This window comes from Oreochromis niloticus, linkage group LG1, assembly GCF_001858045.2.
Source record: "Oreochromis niloticus isolate F11D_XX linkage group LG1, O_niloticus_UMD_NMBU, whole genome shotgun sequence".
NCBI lineage: Eukaryota > Metazoa > Chordata > Actinopteri > Cichliformes > Cichlidae > Oreochromis > Oreochromis niloticus.
In genome coordinates, this window is record NC_031965.2 from 9,314,740 (window position 1) to 9,341,808 (window position 27,069).

Genomic DNA, 27,069 nt, shown 5'->3' on the forward strand with positions numbered 1-27,069 from the left:
TACTGAGTGCACGCTGGTGTCCTATTTAAGCACTTTTGAGAGAATGTTATCCTTTTGATCCTTTGATCTGGAGCATGATGTCATGGAGTGCAAATGGAGCGTGATGTCATCCACTTAGAATGTAAAATGTGATGTCATCAACTTAGCAGAGAGTCTTGTTTTTCTTTGAAATAGAATTCTACCAAACTCAAATAAAAGTCTTTAACTTTGTATGAGATGTTAAATTCCCAATGGAAAGGCCAAATCTACCCGAGAACTTCAGGAGAAGATTACACAAATAGCTCAGAAGCTTCAATAAATGCTTCAGGATCAACATGTTTTCTATATACACCTTTAGGATGTTGCATCTTCAAAAAATAAAAATGAAATGACTGAGCCTCACACAGGAATATTGTTGCTACTTGTTTACTGAACCTTCTCTTAGCCACATGTTTATAACATCAGTGTCCGTTCACTGCCTCCTGCAGGACGCTCCCTTCTTCCACTTTCTTACAGAACCGATACTGCCTCTCCTGGCATTACCAGTGTAACAACACACTATGTCCTTTATCACACTCATTCGATCTGTCTGTTTCTTCAGATGAATAACATGAGCTTGTGTCTATGTATCTTTAAAAGAGTCTTTGTCATATTAATTTCTGTCCCAATGCAAAAAGATTTTCAAAGCTTCAAGTTTAAAAGGAAATAATGTTATTTAACACTGTCCAGTTGGAGATTTGCTATATTGTATAGTATTAAACTGTAAGTCTGAAATAGGTGAGTTTTAAGGGGCATTAAGTCAGGACAAAATAACTTATTAGCTTTCTGTGTCAGACTCACAAAGTGATAATCAGCACAGGGATGCGTGCATGAGTTAATGCTGTAGAGGAGACAATGATCAGGAAGAGAACTGCTGCCACAGCCGCTCCTTAAATACCTGGTCTTGATGAAGGGGAATGACAAATGTGATGGAAAACTTGTGTTTCACCTCCTCTAACCTCTGTGTACTATTGATATGTATTTGTAACTTTCTTGTGCAAAGTTGTAGTTGTTTTTCAGTCTTCATACACTCTAACTGTAAGCTTTGCTCAAGGCCATGACACACTTCATTACCAAACTGGTGCCTACATGATGGGGAGAATTTCACTCCCAACCACTGATTAGACAAGAGCTGCTATAGTTTCAAAGAGACGTGAGTTGTATTTCCTAAAGTCTGACCTGCATAGACCCATCTGCTAAGTGTCCGTCTCAGTCATGCTGGTTACCATGATTGCTGCAGAATCACTAAAATATTGTTAACCGAATAGTTAAACTGAGCTCACACTGCAGTAATTTAGTAATTTGGCGTTTAAAGAAATCTCTTTCCACAGACAAATGACTATTCTATATTATTCAGGTATTCAGGAGCAGGTTTTTGTCAGGGCACCATACAGCTAGGTATACCTCTTCCCTTTTATTGATGAGATAGCAGAGCAAAGTTAGAGCAAATGGAAAGTACTCTGTACAAAACCTGGAGCTGTACTCAGCTACAATACTTTAGACATTTTTTCCCCAAAATGCATCAACAACACAGACACAGTGGATATCGTTCACAGAACAATGTTTTCAACCAAGATGTAAATGTTTTTATTTCTGCTGTTAGGTTGTTATAATTGGACATTTTCATATGTTTTAAGACCTCTTTTGACTGAATTAAATAACGCATTTATTTTGTGTGGCACTGCATTTGACCTGTGTTACAGTACAACTCTTTTCCTTTTACTGTTTGTGCCTAATTTACTTCAGATTTTACTACATACTGCATGTGTAAAGTGTCCTGCTGTGTCCACCGCTCGTAGCTGCTCTGCTGTTTCACTGCCCGCTGTTCTACAGCAGCTGCATTTGTAATATATTTTAGATTTGTGTATTTATTTTTTCCTTCTTCTTTTATAGCGTACTGAATATACAATAATAGCTTGTTTGTGTAATAAGAAAGAAAGGTCATAAAAGTGAAGTTTTGTGTTGAAAAAAAATGCTGACAGAAATCCATTTTATTCTATAGATGAGTCATTGTGTTTGTTTCTGTTTGAGGCTTGATGCTTTCACTTCACTAAGGGGATGTTTTTGTTGTTTTCTTTGCCACATTTCAAGTTGATTTGATTTTTTTATGGTGTGATGACTTGTCAACTTGTTTGGATTTCTTGCAAGAACTAAAAGCACATTTTAAGTTCAAGATATAGGTTTCTATATTTCTAATGAGAATTGGTAGCTTTATAGTTAAGAAACAAAAAAAACCCAGAAATATGATGTAATTGATTGATTTATACTACTATTGTTTTCATGCAGTTGCAATAATGCTGCAGTCATCACAAATAGCTTAGTTTCTGCCACCCTGTGTGGTTGGGAATAGATGTGATTAAGGTACTATTGCAAAACAGCCATTTATAAAACTGAAAAAATAAATAATTAAATAAGAGTAGAAGATTAACATTATTGCAATAAAAAATAAAGAATGTTGACAAACTAGTTAAGCAATGAAAGAAAACAACAGAAAAAATATAGCCAAAGAAAAGAAAGGTTTGATGATGAACAAATCCAACAGAGAGCAAACCGGTGGATTGCTACACAGGAGTCCTTTTATTGATCTAGCACCAATTGCTCATTCTAACCACTAACAGCACATTTTAGGCTTGTGTGAGAATAATTCTAAACAAGTGAGATAAGTAACCAAGCGCTTGGACTGCCATACAAGTGAGTGGAAATCTAAGTCTAAAGTACAAAAACCACTTTAGCTTCATGTAACCTTGACTTGACTAACCTTGTAACTTTGACTGTGCTATACTAATAATTAGCTGAGCCAGAAAGATGTCATGAGAACTGGACATAATTTTATAAAATGCATATATTCTTTGCTTTCTTTGTTATATGACTCCAGATGAATGTTTTCAGAATAAGGCAATTCCACTTCTGCTCTTTTGTGCCTTACATGTAAGACAATTTGGGCTACTAAAAAAAAAATGTACATATATAAATTACCTTTGGCAAATGAGGAGCGTGAAAAGTCAGGAACTGTAAGTCAAAATAAAGATGACACAGAGGGATTAGCTGGCAGACTGCAGGTCAACATGAAAAAAACTGAATGGTATGAGGAGTTCAAGTTCAGGTTTGTTTGTATTGCATCATTTAATACATACAAATGCAATTTAAATGTTTAACAGGTTTATGAAATGTAAAAAAACATACAGAACATCACTGAACAGAGGAGCATGGCGATAAAAGGTTTAGCTAAAATAAGAAAATCTGTGTGAATTTTGTTGCTTTTCGTGTGGTTTTGCTTCACTTTCTTCCTCATCCGTGGACTTCCATTGCAAGGAAAATTGAAACTGCAAGTTGCCTATAATTACGAGTTGATTTGTTTGTGCTGTCTGAGCTTTTGTTATGTTGTTTGACATGTGGCCTGCCTGGGGGGGGGTCACTGTCACCCAAAGCACACTGGGATATAATTCTCCTATCCTCCACCTGAATGAATAGGAGAAAACGGATGGAGGAGGAGGTGTTTCTGAACAAAATGGCAGTACCATTGTCATCATGCTTCTTCACATTATGTTTCCCAGGAAGAGATGAGTCATCACACTCGCCTTGGTCTCTGACGACAGGAGTTTGGAGCCTGACAGCCTACTGAGAAAACCCAAACATGTCACAATGATAAATAGAATATATGCATGTATTTCATTTTATCAAGCTGAGAGGACAATGGACAGGTACTGTATACTGAATAGTTAAAAGGATCCTTAATAGCTCTATGGTGCTATTTAATTCTGAGAGGATAGCTCATTCATGTTTTATGGTCTTAGCTCTTGAGGTGGATGTCCTCCATTCTGGGCTCTAAAAGTCTCGCAAGGTTGGGATGGTTTATGTGCTTTGGTGACCAAAGTAGTGCCCCTCCAAGCGAATGCCTCTCACTTTACTTGTCACATCTGAGACTGGCTTTAGACCCACTCGGCAGACATCGTCCTCACGAAGAACTCCTGGCAAGCTTCAGCAACATAAATTCAAACATCCACCCATCTGTTTTCTTAAGGGGTGGCTGTAGCTCAGGAGGTAGAGCAGGTCACCTACTGATCGGAAGGTCGGTGGTTCGATCCCTGGCTCCTCCAGTCTGCATGTCAAGTATCCTTGGGCAGGATACTAACCCCAACTTGCTCTCCGATGCATCCATCGGTGTATGAATGTCGTTAGAAAGCACTAAGTGTAGATGAAGTGCTTGTGAGAATGGGTGTGATTGGGTGAATGAGGCATGTTGTGTAGAGCGCTTTGAGTACTCCGTGAGAGTAGAAAAGCGCTATGTAAGAATCAGTCCATTTACCATTTAACCAGCCATCCAATTCTGGATCACAGGAGGGTTGGAAACTAATCCAACTGATATAAGGGGAAAGGTGGGATGAGTCACCACTCTATTGCAAGGGTTTATAGATGAGCAAATGGTAAAAGGTGTCTATTGGCATCCCCCACTGACAGGAAATAGCTATTTGACTTAGTGTTAATAGATGGTGTGTGAAAATGCATCCTACCTGGAGCCAGTATACGTAGGCACAAGCTGTACTTTTTCAGAGTTTACGTATTGTAAATACAAAGCAGAATACACATGTACACATCATTCAAAACCTTGGACACATGTATTGGTTATTTTATAACTCAGTGTTACACATTTATGAATTTTGTCCAATTGTAATATTTTACTTTTCGTGTACTATAACAGTAAAATTACAGGGAAAGAATTTTTAAGAAGGGCCGCTTACTCTTATTAATATTTTTCTCCATAGTGAGACAGCAGAGGTTGTTACAAGCCCAAGGAAATCATAGTAGTAAAAGCAGTATAGCTGAGAAACTAACTTTGGTCCAAAAGGGAGTTTTATATGTGTTTGAAATGAAGCTTCCCTGTGGACTGTACCACACGCCTCACCCCCACTGGTCTAGTATCCATTAACCTTACCTGTGTAAAGATTCATTAGGAAGACAGAAACATTGTCACTTGGTCCGACATTTCGTTTAGCCAGACAGTACGGCTATCCTGTATTACAGAATCTTATGGATATGGTCTGTTTGTTTTTTTTAATTATTTATCACTTTTAAAAGAATTTTACAATTGTTGCAGTTCTGAAGTTTTACATTGTTCTACAGATTGTTTAAAGGTCTGTTGTTGCTCTTTGCTTTAATAGCACATCATTTGTTTAATTCAGTTATAGCAGAAACACGTATATGCAGTAAATTTATGAAATTTGAATCTTAGTCTCACTTTGCCTGTTTTTCCTCAATATTCACATTTTTATCACATTTTTTGGTCATCATGCCTTCATTTTTTTCTGTGCTATTATACATACAGCATTTTCCCTTATATGGAGCCCTCCAGTGACCTAGAGCAAAATGTAACTGAGGCGCATTTAGATGATGGGAGTTTATGTCTTTCTTGAGTGGCCATCATCCATCACAGATGTTTGTTGAATGACACTCGTAACATTTAATGGAAAGAATGAGGGAAAAAAACATCCATAAATTATGACCTTGATGCTTGCATGTAGGAGTCAGGATGTGGTATGACTGATGGTATTTCACTTGCTGCTAAGTAACCATATCCCAGTGGTATTATTCATGTAACCCAGCAATAACCTGTAACCCATGCAAGCTAATTTTTGCATCACAACAGACTGAGTGTTTTACAGAAAGAGCTTTAAACTTTATACAAGAAAAAGAAGTCTAATATTGTCCTTCTAATGGCAATATACAAAATTAACTCAATATACATCACGTATATCTTTAAGCTGTTGGATATTGTATTACAATGCATAGCCACAGTTTGTTTCCCGTGGTAAAAGGTGCCATCTGGAGGGTATGCACAATGTCATATCTTTGAGATGGCACCTTAGTGTAATACTTGGTATAATACAGAGAAGTTCATGGTTCTCTGGAAAAAACTATACTCTCAGGTTCCTCTGTGAATTTTATGTGAGCTGGAGTATGTAATGGCTGTTTTAAAACTGAGGTATCTAGGAGTTTTGATGCCTGGAAAGGCATCTAAACAAATCTGTTCCAAAGCTGTTTGGATTTTATGCTTAGAGGAATGAAAAGCTATTTGTCCATCCCATTTCCTGGTAAACTACTGTCAAGTCGCTCATGTTGCAAATTGTCAAATGATTCAGTAGCGTGTAGAACCAACTTTGGCACCAATAACTTGAAGTAATCATTTTCTATATGACTTTATCAGCCTCTCACATCATCATGGAGGAATTTTGTTTACAATGCTGAATCTTGTTTACAATGTTTCTTCAGTTTATTAGGCATTGCAACATCTTGAGTCTGTTCTGTTGTAGATTTTCTGCTGTGATTCATTGTCCTGTTGCATGACCTAGATACCCTCATATTTGAGTCACTCTGTATGATATGTTGGTATCATACAGAGGTGTTCATGGTTGAACAAATATTAAACAAATACATATGTTGGACTGCTTTCTTCCATTTGTGCAATTTGTTTTATTTTTGTAATTTGTTATTATCCAGATGTCCTAAAACCTCCATAAAAAGCCTTCAGTTGATTCAAAAGAGCATATTTCTCCCATACTGGCTTCCTTTCTTGGCTCCCTGTTAAATCCAGAATTGAATTCAAAATCCTGCTCCTCACATGCATGGTGTTGAATAATCAGTCCCCATCTTATATTAATGCCCTTATAGTACCGTATCACCCCATTAGAGCACTTTGCTCTCGCACTGCAGGCTTACTTGTTGTTCTTAGAGTAGAATGTGAGGCAGAGCCTTCAGTTTTCAGGCCCCTCTTCTGTGGAACCAGCTTCCAGTTTGGATTCGGGAGACAGATACTATCTGTACTCTTAAGATTAGGCTTAAATCTTTCCTTTTTGCTAAAGCATATAGTTAGGGCTGGTGACCCTGAATCCTCCCTTAGTTCTGCTGCAATAGGTGTAGGCTGCTGGGAGATTCCCATGATGCATTGGGTATTTCTTCTTCAGTCACCTTTCTCACTCACTATGTGTTAAGAGAACTCTCTGCATTGAATAATACTTGTTATTAATCTCTGTCTGTCTTTGGCAACATGTGTTTTATCCTGTCTTCCTTCTCTCAACCCAACCAGCTGCAGCAGATGGCCGCCCCTCCCTGAGCCTGGTTCTGCTGGAGGTTTCTTCCTGTTAAAAGGGAGTTTTTCCTTCCCACTGTCGCCAAGTGCTTACTAAAGGGACCCGTCTGATTGTTGGGGTTTTCTCTGTATATATTATTGTAGGGTCTACCTTACAATATAAAGCACCTTGAGGCAACTGTTGTTGTGATTTGGCACTGTATAAATAAATGAAAATGGCCTCATCTGACTCCTACTTCCCCTCTTAATCCCTTTGAAAGCAGTAATGGGGTACTTAGACTTTTGCAGGCATCGTGTCCATCCATCCATCCATTCACTTCCGCTTGTCCTTTTTCAGGGTCGCAGAGGGCGCTGGAGCCTATCCCAGCTGTCATAGAGTGAGAAGCGGGGTACACCCTGGACAGGTCGCCAGTCTGTCGCAGGGCTAACAATCGTGTCATTCTGGGAAAATGTTCTTTTTCATATGATTTTAGCTAAGCTTAACTGAACATATAACAGTTTGACCACTTTTTTAAATTTCTTTCATTCAGGTTATGAGAAAAACCTTCATAACTTAGCAAGCTGGATCTTAATTTCCTTAAAACTCCTTTATTTCTTTTTTGTGTACCAATCTTTATTTGGTTGAAAAATCAGCTCCCGATGGTCCACAAGTAAACTTGATTGGATTATAAATGTTTGCAGACTCTCAGAAATTTCATCTCAGTTAAAATCAAAGTCTTAACTCTGTGTGTTTTATATCATGGTTTCCCTGTATCTTTCCTGTTATTGTCAAGCCGGATAGGATAATTTGTCCTAGGCTGACTAGATTGATTTCTTCTTTAGATCTCTGCACCGGCTAATAAATAGTGGAAATCTCCCCAGCTGGCAGGGGTCTGGGAAGCAAGCTATTTCGTGAATATTAAATCTTCTACAACAAGAAATTTCTCTCCCTCCAAAGCCTGAGCAAAAACAAGCACAATGTGGGATCGGACACCCACTGACGGATGTGCTGTAAAGGCTGAATCAGGCTACACAATAACTACCTGTGTGTTCACGGAGGAGGATTTAGTCCGTGGGCATAGCTTAACAACTCAGTGGCTAACAGTCGTGCACCAGCAAAGTGACTTGCTGTGCACTGTAGCAGAAAATATAACACCAACAAAAAAACAGTCACTTACAGCAATTTTCCAGCGACTGAGCAAGCTCGCAACTGTAGAACAGGAGAACAATGACAGCAGGAAGACACTGGGTTTGACACAAAGTCTGGTAGTGAAGTACGCTTTAAACTCCCTCAACAGTGTCGTACTAATACTGCAAACCGGGGCTTACGTTAGAAAAACACCTGCACTCAGACAGTGTGCTAGCAGTGAACATGTGGGTGGAGAAAGAAAAATGGGGATGAGGAGGAAGCACTGGCTAATTAGGCGGTGATGTAAAAGCCCAAAAATGTGATACAGTGCCTTAGAATTGTTACATTGTTACACAAGTACTCTACTTAGATCTCTATTTGTAAGTCACTTGTCTGAATCAGCTTCTGACCTTTCAGCGCTTGGTATCTCCGTCATATCCGTCACTGCCTAATCAAACCAAATAAAGCACTGATGCATATAATACAGTTCAACAACTCTCAAGACATCTAAGGAACGGTATTATTGACTCAAGACTAGACTTAACAGACCAGCTGAGCATCCTGTAGTTGAGCGAAGGCTGCTGTTATGAGACAGAGAAAGAGGGCATAGTCTGAGAAAAGCATGCTGTGTGAGATATTTACAAACCTGTATGACATGCAAATATAACCACTGTGGACGTGGTGTTTGGGTTGTTATCCTGTGATTTTTGTTGTAGCCTATTCCTACTGTATATGAGTTCACTGAAATGATAAAAATCAATGAATTATGGTAATTGTTACCATCATGTAGCCCAAGGACGTGTGTCCACAAGCTACGTGACAGCATGAGTTCACACTGCTGTTGCTGCCAGCCACTGAACCAATATCCATGATTATTTGCTGCCACCTACTGTTCTCAATGATAAATGCCTCGTTGTGTGCATTAGATGTGAAAATTAACAGTGGGTTTTGAGAGAAGATTTAATACTGCTGATTGTAACTACGCTGCTTTCAAGCAGTGGTCTCAGTGATTTCATTTCGGACATTGTGTTAAAACCCCTCATTCTTGTTTCTTCTTCTGTTCACTGCTGTTGTCTATTCTTACCTACTTATATACAGTCTGTGATTCGAATATTAATTTTCACGGGTTTTTCTTGTCCTGTTTAGAGCAAAACAAGATCTAGTATATGTGCCTATCTATACTGATATGGAATGCAGTCAAATATCCTGTAGATTTAAAATTTAAAAACGACAGAAGTAGTATTTCAAAACCAACACCTGAGCATTTGACTCCTAAAATGGGGCAGAGCGGCGGTTCCACCGAGCTTCAGATTGACAGACAGCACACTCTTTCTCCTGAGCCAGAGCTGCCCTTGTTATCCAGGAGTGTGTGCATTTTTAAATTTCACATTTCGACCCAGATTTTTCAGCATGTCGTAGTCTACAATTACTTCACGGTTAAGTGAGTTTTGCTTCGAGTATCAAGCTTAAGAGTGCATCATTTGCTTCATTTTGTTGAAGTATTTATGATTCCCATGGTATAAAAAAAGCCTAAAAATGCAATCTTAGCTTTGTATCACTTTTCTAACACGCTCTGCCCTCGCCTCTTCCTTCCCATCAGCCTCAGGGCAGTCTTCATTTTCACATCTCTCTTCACTTCCATCATGCTGTATTACATCTTTTTGCTCACTATCTGCTACACTGACAGACCCTCTCTAAGAAGCATGCAGGACTGGTATTAGCCTCTCAACCTGCTAACAGCATCTTGCTGTTCTCAGTCTGTAGGGTGCCACAGCACAACAGAGGTCAAACCAGATCATCAGGCATCCTATAATAATGGTAAATAATGTAATTGCATTGATAACTGTGAAAGTTTTAAGTAAATGGCCACATGTATTTGTGTGTATGAAACTGTAACACCATAATTATAGCACCTCGGTTGAATAGGACTAATAGCAGCATATTAAAACATATTAGATTACAAGGGGTTAATGATACTGCATGTGCAATGACATAAAATGGTATAACCATTTTCTGTTAGTGTTTCTTTGATGTTCTGAAATATTATACAGCAGTCTAACGGTCTTGTGGATATACTGGGTGGTTTTGTAATCCGTGAAAACATTCATGACATTATACACAGGCATGTTGGTGTGCTGGCTAATGATGTATCATCACTAGCAAAAGCTAAATAAATGCATCATCTTTTTTAAATTAAGAAGCAGTGTTATTGAAGCATTTTAAAATGCAATGTCATCAGCCTGAAATGCACAGGCTTCCTCAAAATGCTTACCTCAAGGCACCCTGGTTGGAAACTACTGGTCCAAAATTGGCTGAAGTAAAGCCTAACACTACTTAACATTAGTGTTGCTCAGTTTTCAGATGAAACTGTCATCGATGCAAATGATTGCCTGGAAAAACCTTTGGTTGCCATTATATGAGCTCATATCTTGCAGCTCTTTTGCAGAGGTACCCACTGCTGCTTCACACTCTCTGGCTGTTTTTAAAATTAAGGGCCACATGTGTCCGGGGGCATTGGTGTGTCAAGGTGTTGTGCTAGGTCATCTAGATATACTGTCACTGATCTGACACTGGCTCAGTGCCTTTTACAACTGCTCAAAGCTAAACCATTCTTAATCTCTAGTTGTCGTCTGCACACCTGCTTACCTTTCTTCAAAAAAAAAAATAACACTTTTCTCTTTTCTTTCTTTTCTTTTTTTAATACCCTGATTTTGTTTTCTTGGGGAGCAACACTAGCAGTATTCACAGAATACTATAAAGTTGTGTGTTCTGTAATTGCGTCTTTGTTCAAAGCTTTTCATTAGGCTGAATTGAAAAAGTCAGATCTGCAGTAGTTATGTTCAGCTTTTTCATACAATCAGTTTGCTGGGCTTGAGCTGCATGTTAGCTCATGTAAATGTTCCAGCTTTTACTCAGGTTGATGTTCTTTCTTTGCATTCACAAACAGGACACAACTGAAAACAGGGGCGTTGGTAGGAAACATTGGGGGCTTAGCCCAAAACTGAAATCTTTGGAGTTTCACTTGTCAACTGCACCTTTTAAAAGTTATTTACTATATTTTATGGTAACATTAATACAAAATATGACACCCTATGCGCCGCCTAAAGGTTGATGGCACAGAATGAAACTGAAATAAACAAAAAGTGCAATTTGAGTTCTTTTGGTTTGTTACTATTAAGCAGCAGGAATAAAACCTATAAAAAGCACTATAAAAATATAGATGAAATATTCATTTGCGAGACAGTATGCTGACAGTACTTATTTCAGTTTTTAAACTTAACCAGCCCTGGCCTCAGAGCTTCTGCTTTTATTGCACCATAATGGCTCCTGTGCTGGTCTTTTAATCAGGTCTTTGCAATCAGCACATGGCCATCAAACACCCTCTGTATCTATCAATTTTGATCTGATTATTGGCTATTTAACACATGTTTTGTGTCGTATTTTATAAACTGACTCAATCAATATTTCAACCAATATCAGACTGCAGAAAAGAAAATTATTGATGGACGTTGTTATGCTACAAGACCTAAACAGTCATTAGTAAATACTGAATGCCGGGTACAGGACAAGATTTAATGCAGTCATGGATCTACATGGGTCACTGTTCTGTTGCCATTTATTCCTGCACTTTCCACCAAATTTTATTTTGATGTACTGTATAGCCTATGTAATAAATAAGCATGTAGCCCAATAAGTACAATTTCTAGAAAGCTACAAAGACGAGCCGGATCAGTTAGAAAGTCTAACTTAAGTTTCACAATCTTTATTAATGAAATTGTTACATGCTTAAATTTAAACAAAAGTTAAACAAAACTGCCAAGAACAGGAATTAAAACACCTTAATTTGATTTTTTGTGGTTCATTCATTCATCTAATCACTTTTTATTGAATTTGATTAATGTGTGGGTAATGCTAATAAAGGTCTATCAATGTTATTAAAAAATGTTATTTTCAATCTGTTTTCTATCAATGTTTAATCACTCTAATAGGACACAGGATACTTACTGTAACTGTTGCACTGCTTTTAAAAGGTGTGACAGTGATTGTGCTTATAGAGCCAGGCCTATATCATTAAGCATGATCTATAACAGAGGTGTCAAATATCAGGCCCGGTCCCAGAATTGGCCAGGCAAAGACTCCAGTTTGGCTTTGAAAAACATGGAGGGGATGCATTTTTAGACTTTTAACTGTATATTTATAAGTTTTGAATTCATACTACACCAAAGTAGCTAAGTAATAAAAAACTCAATGATGAAAAAATGTCCTGTTTTTAATGTCTACTACTATAGAAATTTTTGGTTTAGAAAGAGAAATTTTTCTGTGAATCAAAAAAACCCCATGCTTTAGAAATAAGGGACAATCTGGGTAGTGAGCAACCGGAGCTTTTGCTGCAATTTTACAGATTTATCATGTAGAAAAACTGAGATGTGCTGTTGAAATTGCACTTCTTCATCTTACATTACCATACCTCAGGGACTAATTGTTTAGTTAAATGTCTTAACACTGACAAAAAGTAGAATTTCACTTGTCTGGCCCACTTAGGATCAAAATGAAGTGCAGGTGACCCTCGATGCAAAATGAGTTTGACATCCCTGATCTATAAGCTGGGTCTCACCAACACCCAGCATCTTTAAAAGAGCTTGTGGACACATCTTTTCTCCCTGCCCTTTATGTGATTACTCCTCTGTTTTATTCCTTTTAGTTGTGCAGCACAGGTCCACCCTTGTTACTTTTAAAAGTGCTTATAAATAAATTGACTTCACTTATGAATACTGGGAAGACATTCATTTTTATTAAGAAATAACTTTTTATTTTCCTCTGTGCTTTGACTTCCAGCAAGCCGGTAGAGGCTTAGATATATGCACCTTTACCTAGATGATATTTCAGGTGTTGTTGTTGTACCTTAGACCTTAGTTAATTGGCAGACAACATATAGTAAAACGTTTCTTTGTTTACAGGTGTAATATTTTATGGGAGCGTTCACCTTAAAGTTTAGGCATACAGCAGATCCCCCAAAAAACAAGCTCTTCCAAACTTCAACACGAACATTAACACGCACACGAGTTTGAGGGCATCCGTTGGCCTTTACATATGTTCATTAATCATAAAACACTCGAACCACTTCCTGCACCAGGTTTCAGGCGTTTTCAGTGACGTCACTCAGCTGTAAGGAAACAAGCCACTTCATTAAAAAAAACTTCCTGGATGTATCGACAGACGTGTCGAAGCCTCTGTACAGGTTAATCTCTTAAACGCTACCTGTCCTGGGGATGGCTTTGAGCGGTTCCGAAACGATGGACCGGGACGAACCTGAAGAGACTTTCGTATTCCGAGCAGTGAGAATAGCAGCTGTGGTTGCGCTATACTGGTTTGTCTCGATAACGATGGTGTTCCTCAATAATCACCTGCTGGACAACAAAGACTTGGACGCGCCGTTGTTCGTCACTTTTTATCAGTGTGTGGTCACTGTTGCACTTTGCTGGCTCATGCAGCTGCTGTCAAAAATGTGCCCGCAAATCATCGACTTCCCCTCGGTCAGGTTTGAACTGAAGACCTCCCGGGAGGTCCTGCCGCTGTCCATCGTCTTCATCGGCATGATCACTTTCAACAACTTGTGCCTGAAACATCTCGGGGTGGCTTTCTACACGATCGGCCGCTCTCTAAGCACGGTTTTCAATGTGCTGTTATCGTACGTTATCCTGAAACAAACCACGTCTTTCAGAGCTCTGGCTTGCTGTGGAATCATATTAGGTGGGTTTACTCTGTCATTTCCCTCGTAATGATTTGCATGCTATTGATATGGGGAGGGGGGCTGTAATTCGTCCGTAGATGTAAATAAAGCTGCACTCAGTTCTTCCTTTACAAAGTTAAATAACAGCAAAGGTGGTGGAAAAAATGACAGTTGTAAATCAGTTGGACCTCAGTGTTACACCTGAAGCAAAGCGTGATAAATGAATGGTTGCCATTCCAGTCGAATAACATTCCGCTTTAAATCACTGAAGCATAAATCTTAAGTCTTCTTTAAATTTTCCTTTCAAAGAAGCCAGATTTTCTTGTATTTTTTAAGTGCTCTTGAGCAATAGTTCTCCAGGCTTTCTGATAGTCTTTCAAAGTCTTTCTTTAGACATTGGATGCTTTTTCACTCATTTTCAGTCCAGTCCTTGTACCTGACCACTTTCAGAAGAAAGCAGTTTTTGTTTATTAGCTACCTATATCAGGCCCTGCATGTGATTGCTCTACACATGTGCTGATCCTCATCAGAAAACTATCTCGCTGAATGGCAACAAGCCATTCATGAGGAAGGGTAATGCGGTAAAAAGGCTCTAGTACGCCAAATTATGCAAGACCTGGACTGAAAATCAGTGACAACAGGTCACATGGAGTGATGATTCCTAATTTTAAATTTTAAATTTAATTTACAGAATTGTAAAAGCACTTAGAAACATTGCATGCATGCTCAATCATCCATGTAAGTTCATCTGAACGTAGAGTTTTCAGTGGGGGAAACGTTCTGTCCTCACTTGGATGAATGTCCAGATGAACAGAATTAACCTTTTGGGTTGAAAACAGATTTTCCAGCTATTTTAATGATATTCCAGTACAAAAGCTCAGGAATATACAGATAGACAGAGGGAGATGGTGCAACTGTTTGAAAACTAGAGGATTTGCACGGAAAAAGAAAAAAAAAACACAAAAACCCACCACAGACCTGCAAAGTGTGCTTCTTCTTGAGTTCTTCTCTTAGTATATCAGCACTTATGTGGTGGTATTGTCTGAGTGGCGACACCTATTATTCAGGAGAATACTGGAGCAGGTAAAAATAGAAATGGCTGTGTGATGACATTGCAGCAGCGAGCGAAGCGATCAATGCAGCGGGTATACTAGCATCCTTAGAAAGTGTTAAGAAGTGTGCACCGCTATAGTGAAGTAAATACTGAATAATCAACAGACTTTTAACATTTGCTGACTATTACTATTCACTATTACTATATTACTATTATATAAATATTGTTTTTAGATCTAAAGAACACCTCCCTGCTTTGAATATTATTGGCTGTCTTCTAACATCCATTTACATGATCTGTTTCAGAATAAGCCTCATACAGATAAGCAACAACAGTCACTACATGACTGAACTTCATCTCTTCAAACTCTTCTCTTAATCTCTAAAATTCAAACAGGTCCAATACTAGTAGCTTATTTTTATTCCAGCAGATGGTGTTTAGAATAAACATTATTAAAAAAGATTAACATTTGATAATTTTTGGAAGTGTTCAGGATCTTCATTTCCCGGATTCAAATATTTTCAAGGTCAGGTGTTCTCGTTGGCTGGAGACACTATTCCAGTCTGACAGGATCAGGCGGTTGAGACTCAAGTGTACAAATTATCTTGTACAACCGGTCTGGTAAGTCTCTAATTGATGTCTGGAGACATCTTAACCCTAAAATCAGACAGTTTTCATGGATTAGACCCAATCGAAATTGTAAATAAAGAATTTATTTTTGGTTGTGTACCAAACATATTTTTCGCACTGAAGGGAAGGAATATGTAATCTGTTCCTTTTGTCTGTTTGATAGCAGTCTAGCATTCACAGTTTTCAAGATGACATATTCAAATTTTGTGCGATCGCAAATAATAATAACAGCTCAAGCTAATTTAATTTATAGAGCACCAAATCAAAACAGTTGCCTCAAGGCACTTTATATTATATGATGAAGCCCCTACACTAACACAAGGAAAACAGAGAAAACTCAGCAATCATATGAACCCCATGATCAAGCGCTTTGGTGACAATGGGAAGGGAAAACTACCTTTTAGCAGGAAGAACCAGGGTCAGGGAGGGGCGGCCATCTGCTGCAACTGGTTGGGGTCAAATTAAAAATCAGTTAAAAAAAAACTTTCTATTACCCCAAATTTTTTATGGATGATATTCAAACTCCACAACAATAAACTAGCCCTTGGGGGACATAATTACCTAGACTGGTTAAACCTTTGACCTTGAACTTCATTGTTAGCAAGGTCAAAGTTAACCTTGGAAAACAAAGTTTAAGAAACCATATCAAGTAATATATCTTATGAAAGGCCAGGGAGTCAGCTTTGCAACACACTATATTTTTTTGCAGTATATTGCCTGATGATGTCAGATTGATGTCATAAAGTTTAGCAAAATTGCATACTATATGAATGTATCTTTAAACTCTTAGAGCTTGTGGAAGCCAAAAATTTCAGCCAGTTCTGCTCCAATCATATGGGTAAAGATAATCAAATACACCATTTGAGTATCTAATGCTTCAAGGTCGTAGGTAAAATGTCAAAGGTCACATGAAGTAGGATAAGGCTTAAGTTTCCATTTGATTATCGCCAAACTTTAAATCAATATATTATAATCATTGGGTGACATAAGAACATTCTTTGTTTGAGCTCTTTAAAAAAAATTTTTTTCAAAACAACATTATATGACTTCATAATGACACAAAAATGTAAATATACTAAACTATTTCCATATTAACAATGCTGACATCAGAATAAAAAGTCAGTTTTGCTATAGCCTTTTCCCTTGAGGTGGAGTTCTTTATAATTCTAATTCTTTATAATTTGATTTGAAACAATGAGCAGTATCTCACTGCCAAACGATATATGGCAAAATCTGTAGAAAAGGGAGTTATGGATGTAATTAATTTTAAAATAATGAATGGTCTTACTAAGATTTAAAAACAGTTGCAGACATTTATCAAAAATGAAGATCAGTTATATATTTGTATTCTGGCATGTCTTTTTGTGGAATCCAATTTCTGGTAAAGTAATTCCTGCACTTTTGTTTAAAAAAATATATAAACTATCCAAAATGGTTGGCTTTGAAGAATGTAATTCCTGTGTAAGAATATGATATGATACGAAATGTGTTGGATTTTTAATGCAAAAAAACAAACAAAACAAAAACAAAAAAAAACACAGAATTTTTGTGTAATAACATTTTGATCATTGGAAAGTACTAGCATATATATGGAATAAGCCCCAGTTTAATCGAAAACAACAGAAAACAAACAGGGGCAAACAGGGCATATGTCTTTAAATTAAATAGAGGTCGTTCGAACAAGGAAGTTGTAGCGCTTAATGAGTCTTCCGGTTAGAGCTAAAGCCTTTCAAAGTAAAAGTACACTTAATGAAAGAAGAGAATATAATATTAAAAATTGTTGAATGACCATCAGATGTCTTTTCACTTTTTAACAGCAGAAACAGCCAAAGATTAGCAATTAGCCTGTTAAAGCAGAGTACAGCATAAAATCTGTTTGCAAAGCCTTTTTTATGGGAATATGTCATGTAATTATTTTGATCTGAAAACGAGGAGTAAAAAAAGCAAGTATTTATTTAGTTATTTTGTGGCTTTATGTTTTGATGTTAAATCTGACGCTTTTAACTCATCAGGACCTTTAATTGGTGAAAAATAACTACCGTATTTGAGAACAATGCTTGATCAGAATGTCATTGACAATTCTGATTTGCAGTGATATGTCATTGGGATGCCTGTCAAATAGGTTTTTAAAGTGCTTCAACACTGAAATACTTAGAGGCGTTTGCTCAAATTGTGATTGTTTTTGTGTAGCTTGTGTTAATTGTTCTTTACGAGCAAGAGACCTTACACGGGTATTTAAACTAATTCCAGTCGCTGTAAACTCCGCGTACTGTGTACAGTAGTTTGGAAAACGATTTCGGTCAGGCTTGAATTGGGCTTTTATGTTGAAAAAGTCAGATCGGAAGTCTGTTTGTTGACGGCGCTGACCGAACGGCAGTCATGTTTGGCTTTTTCATACAGTCAGTTTGCTGGTCTTGAGCGGCGTATTAGCTCATGTAAATGTCCCAGCTTTTACTTAGGTGCGTGTTCTTCATCTGCACTTATGAACAGGACACAGCTGAAGCGCTCCAGCATCTTGAGGATGGCTTTGAGCGGTTCTGAAACGATGGACCGGGACGAACCTGAAGAGACTTTCGTATTCCGAGCAGTGAGAATAGCAGCTGTGGTTGCGCTATACTGGTTTGTCTCGATAACGATGGTGTTCCTCAATAATCACCTGCTGGACAACAAAGACTTGGACGCGCCGTTGTTCGTCACTTTTTATCAGTGTGTGGTCACTGTTGCACTTTGCTGGCTCATGCAGCTGCTATCAAAAATGTGCCCACGACTCATCGACTTCCCCTCGGTCAGGTTTGACGTGAAGCTGTCCCGGGAGGTCCTTCCGCTGTCCATCGTGTTCATCGGCATGATCACTTTCAACAACTTGTGCCTGAAACATCTCGGGGTGGCTTTCTACACGGTTGGCCGCTCTCTGAGCACGGTTTTCAATGTGCTGTTATCGTACGTTATCCTGAAACAAACCACGTCTTTCAGAGCTCTGGCGTGCTGTGGAATCATATTAGGTGCGTTTATTCTGACACTTTACTCTTTACTTTACTGCGTTTACTCTGTTCCTCATAATGATTTGCATATGATAATTGGTCACTGGTTGTAAATATTCTGCACTCAGTTCCTCCTTTCAGAAAGTTAAGTGAAACCAACAGTGGTGGAAACGATGACAGTTGTAACACTCAGTTGTGCAGAATAATAATATTTTTTTTTTTAAACTAGAGCGTTTCTAAGTTATAGTTCGTTTACTCTGGTCTGAATCAGTCCATGAATTTGTAAACGCCAAGCGAACCAAAATGCGTCACTACAAACCAGGTGACAATTTTCAGCCCGCTTATTGGCCAAACGTTTATGAGGCGGGAGCAACAAAAGTAAAAACAGGAAGAAGGTGCTGTGAGTGGAGAACCTGAAGAATTTACGTTAATTTCATGGCTAACTGCTGCACTGTACGTCTATCGTACCTCGTCACATCTCAGAAATACAAAGCATTTGCCACTACTCGCTAGTTGCTGACAGGCAGCTTTTTTTCCGTTCCTCTTTAAAGCTCACTGACACATTATGATTTGTCAGTGCTGCTATAGCACGCCTGTTTGAGCAGGTGACCCATACTGAAATTTTTTGCAAATTCTCCTTTCGCCTTATACGCTGTATTTCTGTCTGTATTTGCACATGTCAAATGGGTGCATGTCTGCACCTACTTACATTTCGCTTACATAATGAATAATTAAGTGGTTGTTTGAGACTTTTGCACTGTACTATATGAAAAGAAGAAAATATGAAATATAACTCTGAAGGTTTGCTGGCCAATAAGAGTTTTTCCATTTCTATGCTGTAAATAAACCCTGGGTAATACTTGATTTTAGAGAATTGCATCAAATTTGAGGGAGAAAAAAAGTTATAGTCTTAATACTGTACTACTCAAATTGTTTCCATACTGGGATAGCCTAGAAATGTCCATTGTCGTGGAGTTTCAGCCTTGTCAGATTACACTCTTTTTGTCTCTCTCTCTTTTCCTTTTTTTCATGCACCTTAGAAGTAGGTCAGGTTGTCACAGAAACTCAGTGTCTACAATAACCTGGAAGTGGGAAATAAACTCCCTGGTGTGTCCCTGTTTCCTGACACGAACTGCGTGTGTGTGCAGAGCTGTACCACATGTGACAGCCACAGGGCTCACTTTCCATGTTGGCTTTCTCTTTCTAATCACTTCCAGGAAACTGGTGGGTGGAGATGACCTAGTTTATGCAGCACACCTGAGCAGGCTGGACTTAAGGCACCATGAAACAGCCTTGCCAGAACCTCTCATTGGCTCTGCTCATCCTCCCCCATACAGGCTAACTGACATGCTGACCGCATGCATACATTCATACACTTCCCATGCACTTAGGCATTGCATACACACTAACTTGTGTATGTTTACATTCATAAACATCATTGCAGCACTTAACATCACCCTAAGACTTTGCAGTTTCCATCCTTTGTCACATTGTTTTGAGGTGTTTTCTTGCCACACGCAGCATTACAGTGACTGGATAGCATTACATTAAATGGGTGCAGCTTAAAAATAAAATACTAGATATTTCAGTGTTTAAAATGTTTGATTGTATATTGTGCTTTCCAGGTGGATTCTGGCTTGGCGTGGACCAGGAAGGCATGTCAGGGCATCTCTCCTGGACAGGTGTATTTTTTGGGGTGCTGGCTAGCGCCTGCGTCTCTCTCAATGCCATCTATACTAAGAAGGTAATGCCTGCCCTGGATGGAAACATCTGGAAACTGTCCTACTATAACAACATCAACGCCTGCGTCCTCTTCCTCCCTCTCATCCTTGTGTTTGGAGAGTTGGGCCAGCTCGTCAAGTTCAGCCGCCTCACTGACATCAGCTTTTGGGGAATGATGACTCTCGGAGGAGTGTTTGGTTTTGCCATAGGCTATGTTACAGGGCTCCAGATCAAATATACAAGCCCGCTCACACATAATGTTTCAGGGACTGCAAAGGCCTGTGCACAGACTGTCATTGCAGTAGTGTACAACTCTTCCACTAAGACCCTGCTGTGGTGGACCAGTAACATGTTGGTTCTTGGTGGTTCATCTGCCTACACTTGGGTAAAAAGTCTAGAAATGAAGAAGAGTCCCAGCACAGTCACTCAGGATTCAGCCAAGGAAAAATTGCTTTCAGGGGATAAAGAAGACCAAGGGGTGTAAGTTAATAAACTTTTGGGTTGTATCTATGTGGGCTGAGAATGTTATGACAGTGCAAATGAAGTAACTTTTATTCCAGCGGAAAAAGGAAAGTAAGTTAATTATGATTATTATTTTGTTTTGTGTGGGGTTTTTTTTTTGTTGTTGTTGTTTTTTTTTTATGTGGCAAATGTAGAAAGGTGAGGGGAATTTGTAATGTGTTGAGGTTTATTGAAGATGTGAGGGGGAAAGGCAATCAGAAACCTTGTGTAACTGTGATTGATCTACTATAGGCCTTTTTATAATTAAGGAAAGCAGTCCTTGAATGTTTTAGACTGTTACAGTTTTGAACTGTACACCATTAACTACTTGCTTTTGAACTAAATAAGACTGGAAATTGAAAGTACATACTGTCATTGGATATATTCATTTCATAATCGCGTTTCCAAACAAATATGAAGCAGATCAGGAAGCGATCTGTGTGAATATGTGCATATGTATTTTCATATGCCACAGTTTACTTGTATAACTTCACCTGGTTTTGCTTCTTACACTAATGTATGTGACGAGAGGCTGTTTATTCAAAAGAAGCTACATGAAAAGGTTTTTGGTGAGGTATAATTTGTAATCTTGCTCTTTGAGGTGATGTTAAAACATTGAAGCATTTAAGTTTAACAGAATGAGGCATTTTTCTTATGAAAGATTGTACTTTATGGTGTCTTTGCTAATGAAATGATAGTTTTCACATACATTCTTTTGATTTACAGTTGACAAATGCATAGTTTTTATACACATATTTTCCGTCACTCCACAACATACAGCTAAACGGACGCAATATGCACAGTCTGTGTTTCAGTTAGAAATGCATCGTAGATCAAAAGTCCAGAGCAAATGTAGTGAAGTTTGAGTTTTGACATCATTTCCTGTGTGACACTTGTTAAGAAAATGTTTAAGGCGAGCCTCATTTTCCTCATTTTCCTTTCACTTCCCTGTGGGATAAATAAACCTGGTTGTCATGTCAGTAGCTCATATGGGACATGGAAAAGAAACTCAGTCATTTTTACGCAGATAAATGTATTACAATTGTTGATGTGGCTGATGCTTGGGACATGGAGAAGTTGCCCTGAAACATAAAGCTATTTGATATGAATAAATAAAAGCTAAGAAATGACTCTTGTAAAACAATGTTTCCTTATTATTATTGTTTATGATGAACTTCAGTCATTTTTCTCAATATTTCAGTATATTTGTTTATCTACAGAGTTCTCTAGTATCTCTTGATAACCTTTTTTCAGTACTTTACTAATTTTAAAATAACAAATTAGTTTTTTTTTTCTTACAAAATAAGTATATTTCCTGATTGAAACTTCTCTAAACACAATACCAAAGATGTGTGCTATAAAGCAATGTGAAGCTTAAAGTCAGTTTTCTTCTACCTTCTTCTATCAAAGTGGCTCTCTTTTTACCAGGAAAAATCACCATGGTAACGTGTGCTGAGTACATAACATGACTTGCTCCCATCGAGTTTAAGAGTTTTGAGCTTTCACTGATTCTTTTATTTACAGCATGTTGCGTTATACAGACTCTCTGCTGGACCAGAATGCTTTATATGTGAAAGTTTTTACTAACATCATGGATGAAACCCAGCTGGGATGATGCACAAAATACAGATTTTTTTTGTACTTGTCCCTAATTTAGAATATCTGTTCACCTGAAACACATTTTCCTTTGATCTGCTGAGAAACTAAAGCGATTTTCACATCGCCTTTATTAGACTATGGGACAGTTAAAACTGAACACAATGAGTAGCCATTATTATTTAAATGTACCCACTTTAAAGATTCAGAACTCTAAAGTGCAGCTATCACGTTAAAAATAAACAGCAGCACCAACAGTGCACTCAGCATTAAATAAATATATTAGCTTGAAATAAAATGTTAATTTCATCACTCTGCGTGGCAAATCTCAAGATTAACAATTTTATGCATTAATCTCTTAGTTACAGCAGAGTTGGATTTACTTTTTTATTTGTTCTGTTCTTTATAGATTTTTATCACAATTTTATCATCATCAAAACATCTGATAGTAAAAGGAGTCACTGGCGGGCGCAGGGTTATTTTCACAAAGAGTAATGTGGCACGTGAAACACCCCGTTTAATGTGAGCACACACAGAGCCTAAAGCAGAGGGCCCAGCTTAATGGAGAAAGTTGATAATCACTGTCATGATATTGCCGGCTGTGGATTTAGGTTTTGTCAAGCCAAAGAAAGCCTGGCTGTGTTCAACCTCCCATGTAGCATACCCTTCAGCTGCCTTGGTCACTGTCTGACAATACCTGTGATGTTGAAATCACAGTCACAGTGTTTGCATAGTGCAGTATTAAAAAGTAATGTACTATTATTGGTTACTTTTTTTTCTCAGGCCTACATTGCTTGTTTGCATTGCTAAGGTGTTAAAACACAGACATGTGAGTTAATTTATGATGTTATTCTTTTTATCATTACAGCATATAGTCAGATAGAGAAATGATTGTTTACAAACACCCAAAAATGAATAATAAAAACATATTTGTTCTTATTTTAAGCTACAATTCCCTAAAGCTATGTAGATGTTGATAATCACGGTACTCCAGCTGTTTATACAGTAATTTCCTGTAGACTGATTAATGTGTTTAAGAGGAGTGTGAATTATACTTGTGTGTCAAATATAGGTTGTAACTTATGGCATAACCGGAACCCCATTTTATGCAGTAACCTTCTATGTAACTTAATGTGCCTGTCTGAGAAATGTAACTCCAGGTCAGGTGGACAAATGCCACAATGACTTAAACGCTGTGGAAGGTTGCGGTGTAGGGATAAGAAGAGTTTCCAGTTACTATGTAAATAAGTTTATGTCAAGCTTTAAGGTAAAGGCATACATTCATACACTACAATTTTTATAGTAAGATGGTTACACACTAACATACTATCCTACCTAATGTGTTTGTTTATTTTGAACGGCGTGCTTATAATAAATTTAGTGAAATGGTAAATGCACTGGTGCTTAATGAGCACTTCTCAACTTGTAGGACTCAAAGCAACTTTACACAACTTGCCTCATTCACCCATTCATGCAAACACTTTTTCCCTGTGCCTTCCCTATGTACGTATGTAATATCTTGCAAAGGATATTTAGCATGCAGACTGGAGCAGACAGGGATCAAACCGCCAACCTTTTGATAAGTAGGTAATCTGCTCTAGCTTCTGAGTTACAGTCACCCTTCGCAGCCAGTGTAAAAATGCTAAGTTAAAACGTCAACTAATAAAATGGAAAAAGTTCAGTTTCGGTTAGCTTAGCTTAGCTAAGCTCAATTAGCTGAAAGAGATTTCTCAGTAAACTTTTGTTATCATCCTGTCAGTTCAACTTGCTATATGTCTGACAGACATGCTAAAGTTAGCTGGAAGGCACCGCATGTGGGGGATAGCTCAGTAGGTAGAGTGGTAGCGTTGTGCCCCCGTAACCGGAAGGTCGGGGGCTCGAATCCACCAAATGGCCACCCTGAGGCACTCCCCAGCAAGGCACCGTCCCCACACTCCCCTGGCTCTAGATTGGTGGCTGCCCACTGCCTCACTGAGTGAATGGGTTAAATACAAAGAGGAATTTCCGAACGGGGATCATCAAAGCATGCATTGTTATTAATTTGATTTTCAGGCTATCAAATACGTTAAACTCCTCAGCAATTTTTTTTTGACCAGGTGTTTTAGATTAGATGCATCATGGCCAGCTTTGCATTTTGCTTTACCACTGGTGAGACCACTTTTGGCCCACCGCTGCATTGCCACATGTGTTTGTTGTCCTTAACCCAGATGTCCTCTTATATTTGGCACTGAATGATTTCATATGAATTAGTATTCTGTAGGATCCATCTAATTCATTAGGTCCCCAACTCTAGCATTCAATGCTCCAAATGAAAAAAATCTTTAAATATGTGAGGGATACTGATCAATATGTCTCATGTATTTAAGGAGTTTTCTTCAAAAAACATTTTTAATGTATTATTACAGTTTTAATTTAGTTGTAATTGAAATCTTCAAGTCTTGTGGTAAAGACACTGACAAGGTTCATGTAACTGTTGTATCGCTATCATATGTCATAATTCTTCCACAATCCTTTTTACTGTGTATGGTGAGGGGTCCCTGTGTTTCACTGAGTAGTTTGGTTATTGTCACAAGATGGAGGCCAGTGGATGTCGGAGCAGGGTTGGATGAGACAGTCTTTGACGTCCAAATGAAATATTTCTCTGAGCAACAGAGGGCTAAAAATAGCTGAAAGAGCACTGTGCGTAATTACATGGACTAAAAAACACTGGTCTCTGATGTCAAGAACTCATTTCAACAGTGAGTTTGGCCTTGTGGCACTGATGAAAGTTTTATAACTGTGCCATAATGCAGAATACATAATCCCCTACTCCTCATCTCTTTCTCTCTAGGTCAGATTTGACATGACAGAATGAGGAAAAAATCTTCAGCCATGACTGTCACTTCAAAGGCTGCACGTATCATACGAAATCACTCAGGCCTCTTCATGTCTGTCTGCTCAAAGTGGTGGTCAAATAGTGGTTGTCACTTCATTGATGGCAGAGTTAATTGCTACTTTGATGTTTTCAGTTAAAAATCACGACTTTAGAAACACGTTCTCATCGTGCAATAAAAGCTAACACAGCTCCTTTGCTTTTAATTCTGTAAGGAGTTGAAATATTATGTAAGCGAGGTCCCATGTGTCTTCCTAAAATGACATGGGTCATTACAACCATTGACATTTTTGTACTTGTTCCCTACAAAATCTGTAAAGACAGAGCAACGGATAGGCAAAGATTTAGCAAGCTAGTGACCAGGCTCAGTTGAAAGCGTAGCAGAAGGTGGTGTAGGGGATCATTTTTTCAGGTTCAGTTAATTTCGGTTGAATTCAGTTTTTTGGTTTTTTTAATATAGCACCAAATCATGCCAACAGTCGCCTCAAGGCTCTCTTTGGTGATATATGACTGCACTGCCAAATTCTTAGGACAAATCAGCTCATCTAGTTTGATACAGCAGTATAAAACCCATCATCAGCCAGGATGGAACATCTTACAGAGTAGTGGTGGAGCTGGTGTGGAGTCAACAATCTGTCTCGTAGTGTCAACAAGACCCAAGAGCTGACTGTGGACACAACAAAAGCTGAGCATCCTCCACTTCACATCAAGAGCTTGACTGTGGAAAGGGTCAGCAGCACAAAATTCCTGGTTGTCTACATCAGAGAGGCTCTCTTGTGGAACTCAACACCATACGCCTGGCCAAGGAGGCTCAGTAGAGGATGCACTTCCTTACACAATCGCAGACACACACACGTATATATACACAATCCTCACCATCTTTTACTGACGTACTATTGAGAGCATCCTGATGAGCTGCATGATAACTGGCAGAAAGATGTGTGGTGAGGTTGGTTGAAGGGGTCATCAGGATCTCACTCCCCTACTTGGAAACGTTTTTCAAGGATAGATGCAAGAAGAAAGCCATCTGCATCATGAGAGACTCCTCAAAGCCCGCTCAAGGGCCGTTTAATCTCCTGCTATCTGGTAGGAGATATCCCTCCATTAAATCACGAACATCCAACATGTGCAATAGCTTCTTTCCACTCCCTATAACATACACAGTAAAATCTACCTCTTAACTGACATAGTGTTTAATCTTTTGATTGTTTTAATATCCCTATATGGCATGTATTTTATTCTAGCCATAGAATTTATTGTTTTATCTTTATGTCTGTTATGTTCACTTTCTCCTGTGTGATTAATAATTTTATCCGAGTGCATTTTAAGATGGCTGAAATGAGAATTAAAATGAACTTGAACTTAAAAGTGCTGTATACTGCACCGGGTGTGTCAAAGATAAGACGCAGGGGGCACAGCAGAGACTCCAGTTCGGCTCACAGGACGGCTTTGGATTTTAAATTTTTTGATTTTTAGATTCAAGTTATGTGGAAAAAAAAGTCAAAACAAAGACCTACCCCAGCTTGACCAGTCAGCTTTAGATTCTTCATCAGTTTTTTTCTTGCCCAGTTTTAGCTGTGGTCCTCACAGTAATACTTGCCAAATTAAAAAGACAGACATCTAGCATACACAGAATAAATTCTGTGGTGTCATCGTAAAATTTGAGTCAATGTAACAGTCAAGATGTTGAGTCACAGACAGGGAACAGAAGCTTCAGAAAGTCAAATGGAATGTAACTGCTGGATAATATAATATAAGAGATGCAGCTGTAA

General features: G+C 38.4%; 1 protein-coding gene across 2 annotated transcripts; it reads left to right on the forward strand.

The window, feature by feature from the left end:
* Positions 1 to 13,384: 13,384 nt before the first annotated feature.
* Positions 13,385 to 21,969, forward strand: slc35c1 (solute carrier family 35 member C1). Of its 2 annotated transcripts, none has more exons than XM_019350473.2 (2): positions 13,385 to 13,961; positions 20,232 to 21,969. In XM_019350473.2, the coding sequence occupies exons 1-2, from the start codon at positions 13,481 to 13,483 to the stop codon at positions 20,810 to 20,812; spliced, it is 1,062 nt and encodes a 353-aa protein (XP_019206018.1). In that variant the 5' UTR covers positions 13,385 to 13,480; the 3' UTR covers positions 20,813 to 21,969. The 2 variants fall into 2 exon arrangements, with proteins under 2 accessions (XP_019206018.1, XP_019205989.1); XM_019350444.2 differs by lacking the exon at positions 13,385 to 13,961 and adding an exon at positions 17,959 to 18,627.
* The last annotated feature ends 5,100 nt before the right edge of the window (positions 21,970 to 27,069 follow it).